The sequence below is a fragment of the Merops nubicus genome, unplaced genomic scaffold (genome assembly GCF_000691845.1).
Source record: "Merops nubicus isolate BGI_N331 unplaced genomic scaffold, ASM69184v1 scaffold21015, whole genome shotgun sequence".
Taxonomy (NCBI): Eukaryota; Metazoa; Chordata; class Aves; order Coraciiformes; family Meropidae; genus Merops; species Merops nubicus.
The window spans coordinates 551-16,920 of NW_008611859.1; the positions used below are offsets into that span (position 1 = coordinate 551).

Consider the following 16,370-nt stretch of genomic DNA (forward strand, 5'->3'; position numbering starts at 1 on the left):
AGAACTGAGGCTTGTGCCTTAACAGAAGCGGTTACAACATCAGGCAAAGCCAAGGCACTGAGCAGAGACTCTCGCAGATTAATCCAGCTCTGGAAGACAGTATGTTTGCCTAATGCATTGCCAGTGAAAGATGGTTATTCCTGGCACCAATCACAATCACTGGTTAAGTCCCTCTGCTATACAGTTGCCCAAAAAAGAGTGTTTTTGATTTCTCTGGAACTAACAGAGTGCAGAAACATTAATGCAAAAATATAATGTAGACTGGTTACTAACTAGATGGGAATAGAAATATTAACCCTTTCCTGGATATGGCCATTACTGGTCTATCTAGTTCTTGGATCTTTCTCTCTTTCTCTCTTTCTCTCTCTCTTTCTTTCTTTCTCTCTTTCTTTCTTTTGTGAACTGGGACTAAATGACTTTTCTGTTTCAGAAGCAAGGCTGATAAAACTATTATCTGGCAGTACATCCCTAACAAAATGCAATGCATTTGTTGTCAGACTGGAAAATGTACAAGACATTACAAACATATATTTATAATATACTAATTGACCCAGAATCTGACCACTCTAAGACTTAAACAGGTCAACAGTTCAGTGACTTATGTTCAGGTAAAGATTTTAATCAATAGCTTAAGATATACAATGCAATTTGAATGCAAAGATCAACTACAATGCTGGAAGAAACCTCTGTGTTAAGCTTTTTACTTTGTATTTTGTAAGGTGCAATTGACCAACAGCCACAAAGACATCTGATTTTGAACAATATTCAGAGGAGATGGAGCATAGTACAGGCAATTATTCTAAAACAAACGGATTATACTAACAAACAGCCTATAAAGTACTGAATATTGATCTGTGTGGGATTGAAGATTCCAACCAGTATTATTAAATTCCACACTTTAAAAGCAAGAACCCTATTAAGAAGATAGCCAGCAACATTTTCTCACTGTCCTAATGCAATATCTTTTCCACAGACTTCAAAATGCTTCTGAGACTATTTGGTACCATGAGTGAATTTTCATCTTAAAAAGTTCAGAACTTGATGTTCCATGTATATTTTTCATAAAGAGATTTTGACTTCGTAAGCAATACCAGTTATGCGTAAACATGCCAAAAAAACCCCTCTACACCTGGGATAAACTGTCATTTTAGGATACTAAGAAATCACAAGCCCCTACTGTCTATTTTTAAAATAAATAAATATACTTCAAGAAAATAACCAGTAGGGAATTCATGTTATAGAAGTTTTTACATTATCCAAATTAAGCACAGATAAACCCCACATCTTAGTATTTCTCCTGCCATACTAAACATAGCTACCTGGCTTGCACAGGTGGAAAACTTAGTATATATAAAATGTATTGTTAAAAGATGCTTGAGGAATAAAGAGTCCAGCTCATAAATGCTCAGAACAAAAGAGAAAGGGAAAAGCAATAGAACTTGTAAAGAAAGGTAAGGTTGAAAGCAACTCAAGCATGACATACATAGTGGTTTGGTTTTCAAGTCTCTAGGCATTACTGTGCAAGCAGAAAGAATTAACTTCCCTAGAGTTTCTAAAGTAGTGCCTAGAATGTTTTCAACACAAATTTAAAATCATGCTGCACAGAAAATAAGGACAGCAAACTTGTCAATTGCATTTTCCTAGTAGTCTAGAACACCTATTTTAAAATATTTTGTTATATTAAAATATTTCAGCCTAAAGCATGTCTAGGGCCTCTATAGCATCCATGTAAATATTCAGCTAAACAACCCCAAAAGAGAAGCTGCTTCAATCTATCTTGTCTCTGTCATGGAGAATGCATGGAAGAAAGCTCCCATATAATCAGAGACATGACATACACATCTGGTGATAGATCCACTTGATGAGCACACAGAATCCCATGTAGAAACAGCCCCTGCTCGTAGCAACAACAAACTAGTTATAATGCAACTGATCAGTGGCAAGATCTCTGGCACAGACTGCATATGGAGAACTGAAGCAGCCTAACTGTACACACACACACAGAGTTACATTTTATGTGGAAAAATGCTGAAAAGCAAAACCAACCTCCCCCCGCCCCAAACCCAGTACCATCAAGCATCCAACACCCTTGAATAACAGGGTTTTAACTTTTGTATATATTTACATGCCATTAACATGCTTTTTTTTAAGGATATTAATTGTCACTGACATAGATCACAAAGTAAGCATCAGGTTTTGACTGTGCAGCAGACCTTTAAATAGAGCATTCTCCTCTTTTTCCCTTTTCCCAGCCTTGGGGATAGATAAAACTTCTGCCTTATTTTGCTAAAGGAACAAAATGATCCTTTGCATGACAACCAGTGCAACACAAGTCACAAATACCTGCATGCAGAAATAAAAAAAGAAAAGGAATTCCTTCAAGGGCTTATTGTTGGTGAATATAAACATTTGTGTGTGTGCATGTGGTCAGATAGATAAATACCACACATAATGATGTGGCAGCACGACTACCAACTCCTTTGTGTGTTTCTTGGGTTAAAACTTTCACAAGAAGAGAAGATATTAACCTGAGAGTACAATCCCCTAGAAACTCCAGCACATAATTGCAAAACTGCCTTGAACAGAAGGACCTTCCACTGCAACAAAATGTACTCATTGGAGAAAAAACAGAAGTCTCTGCTATCTTCATATTTTAAAAACGTTTTAAAAGTAATGAAACAATATATATTTGTAGCTCAACCAGTGACAGACAGTGTGAGTTTGGCAGCGTGCCCCCGAGCGCCGTGCTGGAAGCCCGGGTGTTGCCTCCAGGGCTGCCGTACCACCGCCTGGCTCCACCCAGCACGTGCGCTTACCCATGGGCTCCAGGATCCAGGATCTGTGTGTGGCTCTCCAGAGAGCCACGCACCATGCCCAAGGACGGAGTCCACACGTTCAAGGGAGACCAGCTCACGAGCCACATCCCGCCCATGAACCTGTTGCCCTCCAAGCTCATTTATCCATCTTCACTGCAAGTATGTCACAAGTTGGGCAAATCTGCAATCTGGAACAGATTCGTGACTCACATGACCAGTTTTCTGCATTTGGCATCATAAACTTTGTGCCACAGAAACGTGTTCTTCCATCAACATGAACCACCACAGTATGTTTAATGTATACTACTGTGGGTACAGAGCAGCAGGTTTCAGGAATCATGACAGTTATGGGTAGATAACTCTGTTAATCGCGATATAGTTACATAAGGACAACTATTCTACAGTATAAGGCACAGAAGAAAATTTCCAATACCAGAGATTAAAAAAGATGTAAGGAAGGTAAATATAGTGATGGCACATACCATAATCCTGGGGTGGGTATCTTCTCAGTTTGGGACTGATTAAAAACAAAAATGTGCTCATGAGCAAAACATATTTACATTCAGGAGGTTTCCAAACCCTGTATTCAGCCTTTCATTAGGAATTAAATAATGAAGACGCAGCAAATCAAAGGGGAAGGGACAGATGAAACAATACTGTAGCCTTCAATTTTTGTTTTCAAACTTCTTACTTTGAAGCTTCTGATGTAGAAATTTAGACAAATAATAAAATGTTTAAATTATTTTGTGAATAGTTGGGAAAACACTACTAGACTATTTGTACACAAGTTTGAGGCATTTTGCTTTTAATTTGCATACAATTCGTTAAAGTGAATTCCACATGAAGAAGGGTGAGATACAACAGAGCTCATCTACCATTTCACAAGTTAACAGAATGAAGTCATCATCTGTCCTTCTTATTTATTAGCTTCCATCCCTTACTCCAACTTGTCACTTTCTGCTGCAAGACTCCATGCCAAATAAATGCATGAACTAGTTCCAGACTCCACAGACGTTTGCATGTGGACTTCAGTGGTACTGCAAATTATAACAGCAAGAAAAAATTGAAATAGGAAGACTTCAGAGGAGCTTATATTCTCTTAGTGTTTGCCAAACAAAGATCCAAAATTCATAGTAAAAAAATAACTTCAGTTATTCAGCTCAGCTACTTATCTGACTGGTTCTATGGAGCACACAGCTAAGGAGAAAAAAGAACACTTTGTCAAATAAGAGGGGTCATTAAATCAGAAAGACAGAGGTCTCAAAATAACTGTGCTACAATGGACTTCCCAAAGAAATTTATCTGGAACACAATTTGAGTATACTTTTTCCTTCTACATACAGATAAAGTGTTCTACCTATACAATTTCCATACATAATCGCATTTGAACAGGCTTTTGGCTTCGTTCAAACTGGCAAATACCAGCCTGGTCAAAATATGTTAAAACAATTTAATATATTTTACCTACAATGAGGTATTTTGCCTATGACAAAATACTGGCATGGTGCTAAGGACAGCATCATCTTTCTTCATGCTTTTATGAGACCAAATAATAGGTTAAGCATAGGTTGAAAGGGAAGCAGTAACCAATCTGTCTTGCAGATCTTTCCAAAAAGAGATGGGACTGTGAGGCTATGCAGGTGAAGAAGGAGCCAGAAGCTGCAAAGAAGCTGGACCTACTAACAGCAGCAGAAAATCCTTCTCACTAGAGCCGTCTTTATGTAGGTCTTACAGCAATAAACACCCATTTAGCCTTCTGCTAAAAATTTACAGGAAGCCTTTATTTTGGTGCAGGAATTCTGAACGTCGAAATTCTGCAACACCACTCGCAGTAAGCTGAGTGAAAAAAAATCCAGTCCATTCTGCTGAAGTGGAAAATTACAGAGCTTGGACTTGCACGTCTCTGACAGTAAGGGACTGCATACGCACACGAGCCCACACATCACAGCACGTCAGTCAATGCACGTGATGCCATTTGGGATTTGCCATTTTTGTTTCCTGATTATGGATTCTCCAGCAACTTACTGAGTCCAAAATACATCAGTACCAGAGAAGAGACTCTATAACAATAAAAATCTTTGTACACTTTAATATTTATTATCTAGTAATTTTTTGCTATATATTTAACACTAGTGTGACAAAATTCCTGATTATTGTATCTCATGCAGGTAACTTAAATGAGAAGTTAGCACGATCTAAACTGGTAACTGTACTGCTAGGGGGGTTACTTTGGAGTCTACAAGACATGTATTTCTGCACCCATGACAACTAGGTGGGTATGTATATAACGTAACAGGCTCAGCTGAATGTACTTGGCAGGTGTCTAGAAGACAGCAGAGCCTTCAGAAGGATTGAAAAGGCAACATCCTTTGACCTACATAGATGTGACATCATTGTTTAAGAGGCCTTGACTGGCATTGGAGACGTGCTGAAAATTCTTGTTAGGAGAGATGGTGTTTCTGTAGTCAAATAGTTTAGCTTCTGTTAGTTGAAGCTGCTGTGATCTGGGTTCTTTCTTTGACAGGGTAAAATGTGTTACTCACTCCAATCATACTACTATTGTTTAGATCACAACAGAGACATTGAGAGCATACCATACCTTCCTGCAGCTGAAGACAAGGATTGCTGATAGATTGCTGCTATTCCTTCTCTGCAATTCCTTGATGAGTACATTTTCATCAATACCAACTATGGAAATAAACTCCCTAAAGTCCAGATTTTAAAAAAAATATATTACAGGAAAAGTCTACTTGTAAATCACTTAATTCTTTTCTCCTACAATACCCACAGGTTTCAAAACAAAATAATTATAAACAAAATTATTAAAGGAATAACAGGAGTTGTCATGTCTTTTGTCGTACAGGGCATTTCCCTTTTTTAGCTAACATACATTCTAACAGAAATCTCACAGTACGAACCAGATAACTTCAATTAAAAACAAAATGAAATTACTCAGTCCAATGTTAGAGCATGTGTATGTGTGTATAATACTGTAAAAGTAGTCACACATTAGAGGTATATAATTGAAACAGCATTTTCCTTCATGAACCTGCTAATATTGAGGCAGTGACAAGGTTTCAATTTCTTTGTTTTCTAAGCTCTTTAGAAAATGGCTATTGCCACATTTTGTAAACCTAAATACTGTACAAGCAAAAGCTTGCCGGTATTAGGTAAAGAGCAACACTTAGTGCAAACAGGTGCAGAGACAATTCCTCCAGTTTTGGGGTGAACCAGCTATATAACACTGAAAGAGGACAAGCATCTTCTTCAAACCCACACTCATGAATGTTTCTCCACTCAGACATACATCCTTCTCTGTCTTGGTCTTCTTTTTACAAGGGCAGTTGGGGGAGAACCACCAGCTATTGTGATATTTCTCATAGGAAAGATTTCTTGATCATTTTCCTATTAGCATTATCAAAGTTTTATAACAAGTCAAGGAACAATAAATACCTCAAGCATCAGGAAAGTGACAATAATACTGACTTCGTATCTTTAGTAAAAAGTAAAACATTCTCTCCTGAGATATAAGTCAAGGAAGGAACAGGGATGATGAACCTAACACTATATCATTATTTGATCATCATGCACCTCACCTGACAAGATGAGAAAGAACAAGTGTTTATTGCCCTCTGCTCATCGAAAGCTATGACAGGCAGTTTATTTAGGTAAGTGCTTGGCATACCAGAATGTTGTCAGAGCAGTTCTCACTGTACTGTCCCCCTTTAGCTTATTTCTTTAAAAGAAAAGGAAAAAAAAAAATAAAAGAAAAGGAAAAAAAATCTCAGCAGGTTAACCCTCATCTTCTCTCAGCTCTGTGGGTAGAAATTTGTATTGCTGTTGGCGGATCTGAGCCAGTTTTTTCCTTGCCTCTTCCAGCTCTCTTTCCTTCTTTAGCATTTCTTCTTGGGCTGCAATGATCTAGAAAACAGAAGAATGAATTATGACAGCAAGGAATACTGTCTGTAAAACAACATTTCTTTTTCCATGACACCAGTCACAGCAGGGCCTTGAAAAGGCCCCTCCGGAAAACCCCCAAATTTCAGTGATTTCAGCAGCAATTGCTCTATTTTTATCAGGTTCCAGGACAATGCCATCAAGAACAGTATCATATTCCCACTTGCTTTTTAAAGAGAAGTAAAAAAAGATAAGAAGAATCTAACAGCATAGTTTTACCATACATCCATGATGGATTTCACAGTGCTGTGCTCCCCCAACATTCATTGAGGTGTAGGGTTAGCACGTTCAGGATAACAACCATATCTTAACATAAAATGTTTGAGTGACAGTAAAATTGAACACTCATTATTGCAGTTATCCATAGTATTTTCCTGCATTTCAAAAGGCCACAGGAAAAATGACAGTACTACAGACAAACAGACAGTGAATCCAGAAGCTGACATAATCTCAAAGCCTTGGAATCTGTTTTTAAATATTGTTATTTTTTCCCCAAATTTATTACGGTCACAGTAAGAAAATGTTCTTATCTTTCACTACGTCTTTGATTATATAAATAGAAATCTAATGTTCCATTAAGATTTGGGAATATTCCAAGTACATAGGAGATGTTTGAAAAGAACCATTAACTTCATCAGAACCAAAATTGAAGATACTGGACTATGGTAACTGCTATTATGGTAAATGCTCAATGAAGATGTGTAGAATCTTACAGCATGTGTTAGTGTTAGCGATTATCTAACAGTGAGGCATCATGCTATTTATCACAGATTTCTACACAGATTTGTCCAGCCTGCAATGCAGCATGTGGGCATTTATAAGACGATGCTACATCTCTGTGATAGTTTTCTCTGCTTTACTTGTTGGGTGATTGTACTAACCTGAGCAATGCCACCCACAAACTTTGTTTTGACCACAACATCGTCATCCTCTGCTTTCCCAAATGCTGCTTTTTGGGCTGCCCTGACCAGATTGTCCGATGCTCGCTTGACAGCATTGCCTGCAGCCTTCGAAAAAGACAAAAGAAATTTAGTAGTAACATGAACCCATAATGGACATGGATTCACCTGAACATCAACACTAAAACATCTCTGCTTGACTACACAGAAAAGGTGTGCTTGGTTTTGTTTTCATAGTGAAAAGCAAATAAATCTTTCAAAATCAATGATACAGAGAGAACACAAGTCTTTTATTTAAGAAGCCTGAGGTTGGGAAATTGACAAGGTGTTTTTATTGAACGAGAACAGTAGATGAAATCACAGGTTACGGTACACACAACACTGATAAGACATTGTTTGTTTGTTTTTTTTGGGTTTTTTTTTTTTTTGGAGGAAGAAGAAGAAAAAATGAAAGGTAGTGTACAAAGAAACATTTTAAGGCAATGATTCTGTTTTGAAGTCAGTGGACTTTCATCAGAGCAAATTAGCCACTTACACAGCTATGATTGTCTTACATTTAAATTCTTACTTCCTTAAAAATTCTCAGGTCTCTAAACAGTTTAAAGATAAACATTTATAATATGACTTCTGTTGTCTAAACTGAGTAGTGCCAGCAATTGTGTATCAAGAAGAAAAAGGTAACCATGCTACCTGTGTTATAGCACTGACAAAGCTGTCTTTGCTGTACCATCACGCACACTGGCAGAAGAGACTCCACATTGCATGCTCAGTAACCACCACGCCCACAGGCACTGCTTTAATGGACAAGAGGAGGATTCTTGAGAATCCTCAAGATCTGGAGGATACCGAAGGAGTGGCCTTGGAATCTTCTACTGTGATTTCCATGGGAAGGAGTGGAAGAAGAGTCCTTGTCACAAACAAAATGCAAACTTCTCTTCTACTAAAACTAAAAGATGGAGCTGGCACCTTTTTTAAGCACTGAGGTCTTCAAGGCCATTGCCCAGGAGATACCTGGTGTAGACAGGTGATGGCAGTATAGGGCTCAGCATCATAAGATCTGGCACTGAATTTGCTCCAGTGTACTAAGAGCTGGCTAAAGTGGTGGAAAGGAGGCTCATAACCTACTGCTCAAGACGTGTTGATTAAACTCAAAGTTTACATGGTGTCAAGGAGGACTGGATAATTTAGAAGACCACTGAGGATTACTAAACATACAGAATCTGCATCTGGCTTGGCAAGTTTGAGTTGAAAATGCTTGGAGTCTAAGAACATAGTAAAGAATAGTATCACACACGCTTGCCCTGTTCTTACCTGCTTCTCTAGGGACTTCCTAATGGCCACTGCTGGAATCAGGACACAGATTTGCCTTAATCAACTTCTGTTCTGATCCAGTAAGGCTGTTCTCATATTAAACCCTAAACCCTAGTATCTAACAGCAAATCAATCAACACCACCAACAGACAACATTAATGCTTTCACAATGTGCAGAACAAGGGGAGATACTTGCAGTGTTGTGACAGGAAATGAGAGAGAACAGGAGTGGAGTCCTCTGTCCCATGGTTCCTGATGTCCCCAGGTGTCATGCATGCTGAGAACGCTTGTTCCCACACAGGCCACTGGCCAAGACAGCCTGCTCTGACATGCTGGAGACACACTGGCACTAGGAGGGGAAGCTACATGGAGAAGCCTTGAACCTGTCCTCCACCTCCCCCCAGTCCTATTCCATATTTCCAGCTTCATCTCCCTTTCAACTTGACTCTTTTCCTACCTGAAATGATCCAAGGACAATCTGAAATTTGCTCTGCTGAGTCTGGAGCTCATTCGAAGAAAACAGAAACATTTCCATTTGTTTGATTTGTTTCCATTTGTTAATTTGTTTAATTTGGAATGACTCTGTACAGTGCTTTCCAAGTTAGCATTCAAGGGAAAAGCAGTTCAAGTGTCTTCCCCTAGTGGTTGCGGTTGTTTGTGGGGTAGCAAAGAGAAAGACAATACACTCTCACTCCCAAACTTAATGTACTGATTACAGCTATGTGAAAACATTTGTGCTGGGGGCAAAGACAGCTGAAAAGCCTCGGTAGTTTTGGGAAATACACCAGTAGATATCAATTCACTGGTCTTGCTATGATGAAGGACACTGTTTCCCAGTGCAAACTGCTTTTCCCTTCATTATTAGTTTTAGGACTCTTACGAAGCTTGGTGAAGTGGCGAAGTTCAATTTCAATCCGTAATTGGGCTTGTTTCCTTTTCACATTTGATGCGGTTTTAATAACATTTGTGTACAGTGACTGAGTATCCTAAATTTCCTTGCAGAGCTGAGAAAATACAGTCTCTAGTACTTGATTTTATTCCTGTTCTTAGTGCTTGTTTTGCATTTAAAAGTCTTTTGGAGCCATCTTGGCATTTCAAAAGTGCAGACTGCACTGCCGTCAGAACAATCTTCAAGTTCCTGATACCACCCCCACAGACCCTTGACAAAGTCAATTCACTATAAAGCACCAAAACCATCTCATCCCTAGAGATAGCATTAACGTGCCACTGTTTTCTAGAGAAACAGAGTTTTGATTTTTCGTACTCATGCATTTGTCTTTTCCTCCTAAATATTTAACTAATTTTTCTACTTCAAAAAAAAATGACATCGATTCCTCTTGCTCAGACAGACACTTAGTCATATGTATTTCTGTTGGACTTGGTTCTACCTAGCCATACACTAACTGTTATATTGCATGTTCATTAGTGGCATCTGTGCAAATAAGAGAGAAAAGGAGAAATTTTGCCATCACCAAAGATACTCCATGTTGACTGTATGAAAAAAGGAGCTGAAACGGTTCTTACATTGCAGGCAGAGCCTGCAGGGCAGGATGTCAAAGAAAGCTGTAGCCATTTTTAAAATAAACACCCTTAAACAAAACTATTGAAGACATTAGTTTTTACCCATCATAACACAGAGTTAACTCAATAATAGTTCAGAGAAGCTCAACATGAAATGAGTGTGTGATGTAAAAGGGAACCAATTTAATGTGAAGAGTTAAATCAGACTTTAGTTGATATGTTGCATCAGCTTCTGTTCCTGTTTTTGTCTGGTAATGATTCTCCATTTTAGAAATGCTCCATCTACGGTGTCTGTCTCTTGAAACAAAGGCAAACTGACCACAAGCCAGGGCCAGCACTTAGGCAAGCACTTTGTTGAACATGTGCATGATCTTGCAGCGGGCAGGAGGATACTCATGTGCAACCAAGTTCAGTGTGCTTACCTGTTTGCAAGCTCACTGGGACTCTAACTGAATGCAGCATAATTGCAGAGAAACCAACTATATTCATTCACTATAAAAATGCATGTAGTAAGCATTCTCAGCTCATGCCCTCCTGTGGCTTACCATGAATATGAATCTAACAGTATTGCACCTAAACCAGAGCTTGGCGCAGGCCAGTCCACATTTGTGTGTCTCAGTATCTTTTAAAAATGAAGAATAAAACCACCAGTGAAGTGAGCTGTAGCTACTGCTGAATAATGACAAATACACAATCACTTCATCCTTGCTGAATAAAAGTGCCCCAGAATCCCACAAGGAAGAAAACCTGAACATAATTCTGAAAATTAAAAAAAACTATTCCTAAAATTTGGGGTTTGTTCACACAGTGCAAAAATGCTTACATAGCACTACTGTGGGTTTTCCAGAATTAAGAACACAAGTACCTGTAGCCTCCTCATGGCTTCAGAGTCATGGTCAGCCTTCACTTTGCAAGCCACAAGCAACTGTGCTGTAGAAGCTGCCACTTGTTTGGCAGATGAGATAAGCTTCTCCTCACTAGCATGGCCTTGTACTGAGGCATTAGCAGCTTCACAAAGATTGCTGGTTGCTGCTGCCACCATTCGGGCCTGGGAGACAGTAAAAAATGTCACTGTGTATTCTCACAGGAGATTATTTCTTCAGAGAAGGTGCTAGTTTTCCCCAAGAGAAGTAGTTACTCACAGCAGAAATAAGTCCCTGAGACCACTGTCCATCATCAGCTGCATTTGCAGGGATTGCTCCAACCTGAAAAACAATTCAGAGATGGCTTACAAGGAAACAAAAAAATAAAATTGCTTTGTCACAGATTTAGTTGAAGAGCAATCTATGAAAAAAGAAAAAACCTGCACCCGTGTCTGCATCCAGCACATACAGGTGCAGAAAATCCAACCGAAAGTGAGTTGTCAGAGTAAGTGTGCTTCCAGCATACATCTGCTTGCTCATGTACTGTCCAGCTTGCTATGCTGCTTGAACTACCCCATCTTTGGAACACGTGTGGAAGCCCCAGAGGAATTATTGTTGCAGTTGACACTTGGGCCTAAGCAGCAGCTGAAGCAATAGCTCCTAATCTGGCCTTTAAAATAACATATTTCTGTCTCCACAGCACACCTGGATTTACATAATTACTGAATCTCTTCTGATTCTGACACTATTGGAAGGTACAAAAAAGAAAGCTCCACAGGGAAGCCCCCTAACTGCCTTTGTGCCCAGTAATGGCATTTGAGGAAACCAGCCTCTTTTCCTGCATGGCTCATCCACTGAAGTGTTTGTGGCATTAGCAGCACTGATAACCACCAGGAGACAATTTTCTTCCCATGTCAGATGAAAGTAAGGAAACAAAATTCTACCATTGGTTGCCAGGACCCTCACCCCCAACTGCCTGGGTCTGGGAGTTTTTGGAGGAGAAGCTGGACAATGTGAAATGTAAGCATGATCCAGAAATTTGTTGTATTTCAGAAGAAATGGAGGCAGAGATTTTTGCATAATGAGGATCCCAGGGATCAGAATCAAATCCTTACATGTAGCATCAACATAAATGGATGACGAGTCCTCTCACAGCTATGGTAACACTTTTTGTGTCATGTATAACTGAGAAATCAGTTGTACAAAAGAATACACCAGGTCTCTGAATTCTGTGCATTTCAAGGTCTTTTTGCTCAACCATCCCCACAAAATGCATTTTAACTAGCCCACAGATGCAGGAATTGAGTGTGTGTGCATGTGTGAGCGAGTGAACGGAGGGAGAGTGTGGCCAAAGACAGAACAGATATCCAACTTTCCCGACTTCATCTATAGTGCAGAAATGGAAAAGGTCGCCTAACTTAAAATGAGTTCTTTAATAATAATTCAACAGGGTAAAGTAGTTCCACTTATTTGGTCTGTCATTTTAGAAACCAGCTCCCTGTACTTCTGGCTGACCTGGAGACAGAGGCTACCCAAAGCAGCCAGAGGACAGATATCCCATATTACCTAAGCACTAGTAATTAGTAAAGAAAGAAGGAAAATGGGTTAGCGCTTCATTATTCCAGAAGTATCTTTATTTATTTGTGACAACTGTCATAATGAGAGTATGTGCCACAAACAATTCTGAAGTTTGAAGAGTGATAAAGAGAAATGGCTAAGTTCAGTAAAGCAGGCTGAAGAGATCTGCTAATATGGCACTGTATTTGACAGGTGTGCTTCTATTAGAAGAGCAAGCTACAGCTTTCCTCAAGCAGGCAGATTAAAGTGGTTTTAGCAGTTATCTGAATTTGGATGGAATACGATACAAGTGCTGTTAGCCTCTATCTGAAATACACAGACAGAAATTTATCTGTGGCAGCAAAGAAGCCAAAAACTACTTGAAGGAGATTCAGGGCTGGTACCAGGATAGAAATACATTCTATATTATTCTGTATAATTTCACAGTGGTGGTGGTGAGCAAAGTAAAGCAAGCTGTATGTCATAATGAAACTAGATAAGAACAGGTCTTATCACATAAAAGCAGACTGCACAATAATCAAAGTGAAGCAGGAGAGTAAAAATTCTCATTTTTTGAACTGTCTCCACAGCCAAACAGGTATTAATACTGCCTTGGTTTGCACATTATTGATAAGTTCCATAGCTACAGCTTATAGTGGGGGTTTTCAAACAGTTACATCACTATTGCTCTGAAACAAGTGCTCTGTGCTCCTGCTGGAACTAAAGGCACAAGCTCCCCAGGAATAGTAGCTGAAATAGACAGCATAGTGCTTTTGTGACAGGCTCTATGACACAGTCTGCTCAGGGTTAAAAAAAAATGGATTAAATTGGAAACTATAACTACACCACAATTACCCCATTACAAATTTTTCTCACAGGCCACATATCTGTTTTATGTTCAGATTTTAAGTTTCAAAGTATATTAACGTGGGAAAAAAACCAGTGATGGATATGAAATGAATTACAAAGACCTCAATCCCAACCAGACTGAAAGGATGACATGTTACAAGCACTCTTTTCTTGGTCCCAACAATGAAAATAAGCACTCCACTTAAAAGCACCGAATCAGCATGCAAGCCTGTGTCCCCATTGAATCAGACAAAAACCACATTGAGGGCACAATTAGTGAGGCCCTTTGCTATCCTGGTCCAGAGTGGTATTTTATACTGTGACATTTGTTTTGGGATCCCCAAGCTGTCTTGTTGGACTATACATTGCTAGCTTGAAACACAGATCTTTACAAAATGAAAAAATCAAAACCAAAAATGCAAAAGCTGCCCACAGCTGAAATGTCTGAAGAGCCAAAGACTTCATTACTCTTGCAAGGCTTAAATAAATATAACTGTAGGGATTTTTTAAACAGAACCAGGCTTGGGCCATGTATTGTGAAGAGCAATGAAAAGATTTTCATTTTTGTTAGTCATTCCCAAGCTCCTTGCCTACACTTTTAACAGCGAACAGAGACTAGATTCAGTTTGGACACTTTTCCTGTGTCCTGTTAGTCCTTGCCACTTTACCCACCTTTCCCTGTGCCACCAGTTCTCTCTGGGCTGCTGAAGCTGACTTCACAAGGGCACTGGTAGCAGCTGCAATGGATTTAGCTGCTTCCAGGATCTGTTCTTCGAAATCCAGAGTCTCATCTGCTTGCTATAACCAAGAAAGAACAATGTCAGACATTATTTGCCTGAAAGCAGTTGTATTTTCAAGATTGAGGAAGGATACAAAGTAAGACAGGAAGGTTTTGGAACACATCAGTAAATTCAGTCAGACCTACATTATAATTTTCTGCAAAGGATACTAATGTTGAATAAAGCTAGGAGTCAGCAAAATTAATGTAAATATTGAGTTGTCCTTGTGGCTGCTCACAAATGAAACTGAGTATCAGACAACACACTTGAAGAATTGCCTTTAGCTTCCTAATACATTACCTCCACTACTGCTACTGCATTCAGGAAAGTGCAGGTCTGGAAAGAAATTCTTGGTTTTCCATATCAAGATTATCTTTGTAGTGCTATAATACTGGCTCTCAAGACTGGTAAACTAGGTAGAAGATTTTTCTAACTACTTAAGGACTTAAGGCATTAAAGGAGAGTAGAGATAAATGTATATTGTCTCATTCACCTGTACTAAGAAATATAATGTAGATACCAAGCAAGTGCAAGGCTTTAACAGCTTTTGGTAAGAGCTGTCATTTCACAGAAAGTAGCATTGTGAAGCAGTCCAGTTTAGTCATCCTGGAAACAGGAAGTTCCAAAGGTCTGTCTGGAACATGTCAGTCATCCAAACGTGTCTTTCAACAAGCATGTGCAAACAGTGAGATCAGCTGTTCCTAATGAGGTTTCCTGCTATTTACAATGCAAATCTATTGGTACGTAAAACAACAACTTCCTTGACTTCCTAATAATTGAAATAAATACTGAAAACATGTACCCATTTAAGCACACTTACTAGCTTCTGAACAGTTAACAAAATAGAGATACATGGTTACTGTTATTATAAACAGAATCAGACCTGAGCCAGGTATTCAAACTGCTTTTTACAGAAAATAAACCAAACAGAATGTATATTGTTTGTGATCAAATCACAGGCCCATCAGAAGCCAGTGCAGTATGATAAAAGCAGGGAGTGGATACAATACCATAACAGACAATAACAGAGAAAAGGCTTTTGAAATACAGATTTCTTCCTACTTAGGCAATCACAGCATTCTTGTGTCAAATAACTAACTTTAGGAACCCTAGCAAAGCAGGCTTTGGGTTAGAAAACTGGGCACTTCATCTGCAAGTCTAAGTGCATCCATCTAAATTTCAGTCAGATTTAGTTCTCCTGTTACTGCAGTCTGATAAATAGTAGTCAATTATAAAATAATAAACCATATAAATTATGAGTAATTACAAATCATTATAAAATGGCTCAGTCCTACAGCACCTTATATAACTGTCATGTAACTGAAACAAAGTCCAAGAGATGAAACAGTAGCATCCATAGACATAGACACAGGAAAATGGAATGATCTGAAAATAAGAACTGATATGTAGATGAAGTTGTGTGGCACTTTAAAGTTTTTCTTATCATTTAGAAGCCACCTAATTCAAGGAAAATTGTTTATCTTGTTTCACTGTTGGGCTAATCCTATCAACTGAAGCACAGGTCTTGTAATAAGAGTACAAAAAATTGCTTTGCCAAGTAAGCAAGTCATGTTCCACATGAATTTTTGGCAGTGCTTGCAACGTAACATCATTACCACTATTATCTAAGTGGTAATCACATTGGTCTTGAGTTTATGCAACAGCCCTCAAGTCTTTTTTATAAAACTCTTACTTGAATCATGACATCACAAAAACAAAGTGACTAAATGGAATTCAGTACAATCACTATCAGACTTCTTTTGGTTATTGAAATAGACGTTGTGGTAGACATTGATTTAAATTGACTGAAGACTTAAA

At 38.8% G+C, this 16,370-nt stretch overlaps 1 protein-coding gene across 1 annotated transcript in view; it reads right to left on the reverse strand.

The window, feature by feature from the left end:
* Positions 1 to 6,223: 6,223 nt before the first annotated feature.
* LOC103773991 (talin-2-like) overlaps positions 6,224 to 16,370 on the reverse strand; it is a gene marked incomplete at its 5' end in the record, with an annotated part of 42,016 nt that continues 31,869 nt past the window's right edge. Inside the window, 5 exons of the mRNA XM_008941373.1 lie at positions 6,224 to 6,737; positions 7,655 to 7,780; positions 11,370 to 11,552; positions 11,647 to 11,709; positions 14,446 to 14,571. Coding sequence (XP_008939621.1) covers positions 6,609 to 6,737; positions 7,655 to 7,780; positions 11,370 to 11,552; positions 11,647 to 11,709; positions 14,446 to 14,571 — 627 coding nt within the window. The remainder of the gene's footprint in view (positions 6,738 to 7,654; positions 7,781 to 11,369; positions 11,553 to 11,646; positions 11,710 to 14,445; positions 14,572 to 16,370) is intronic.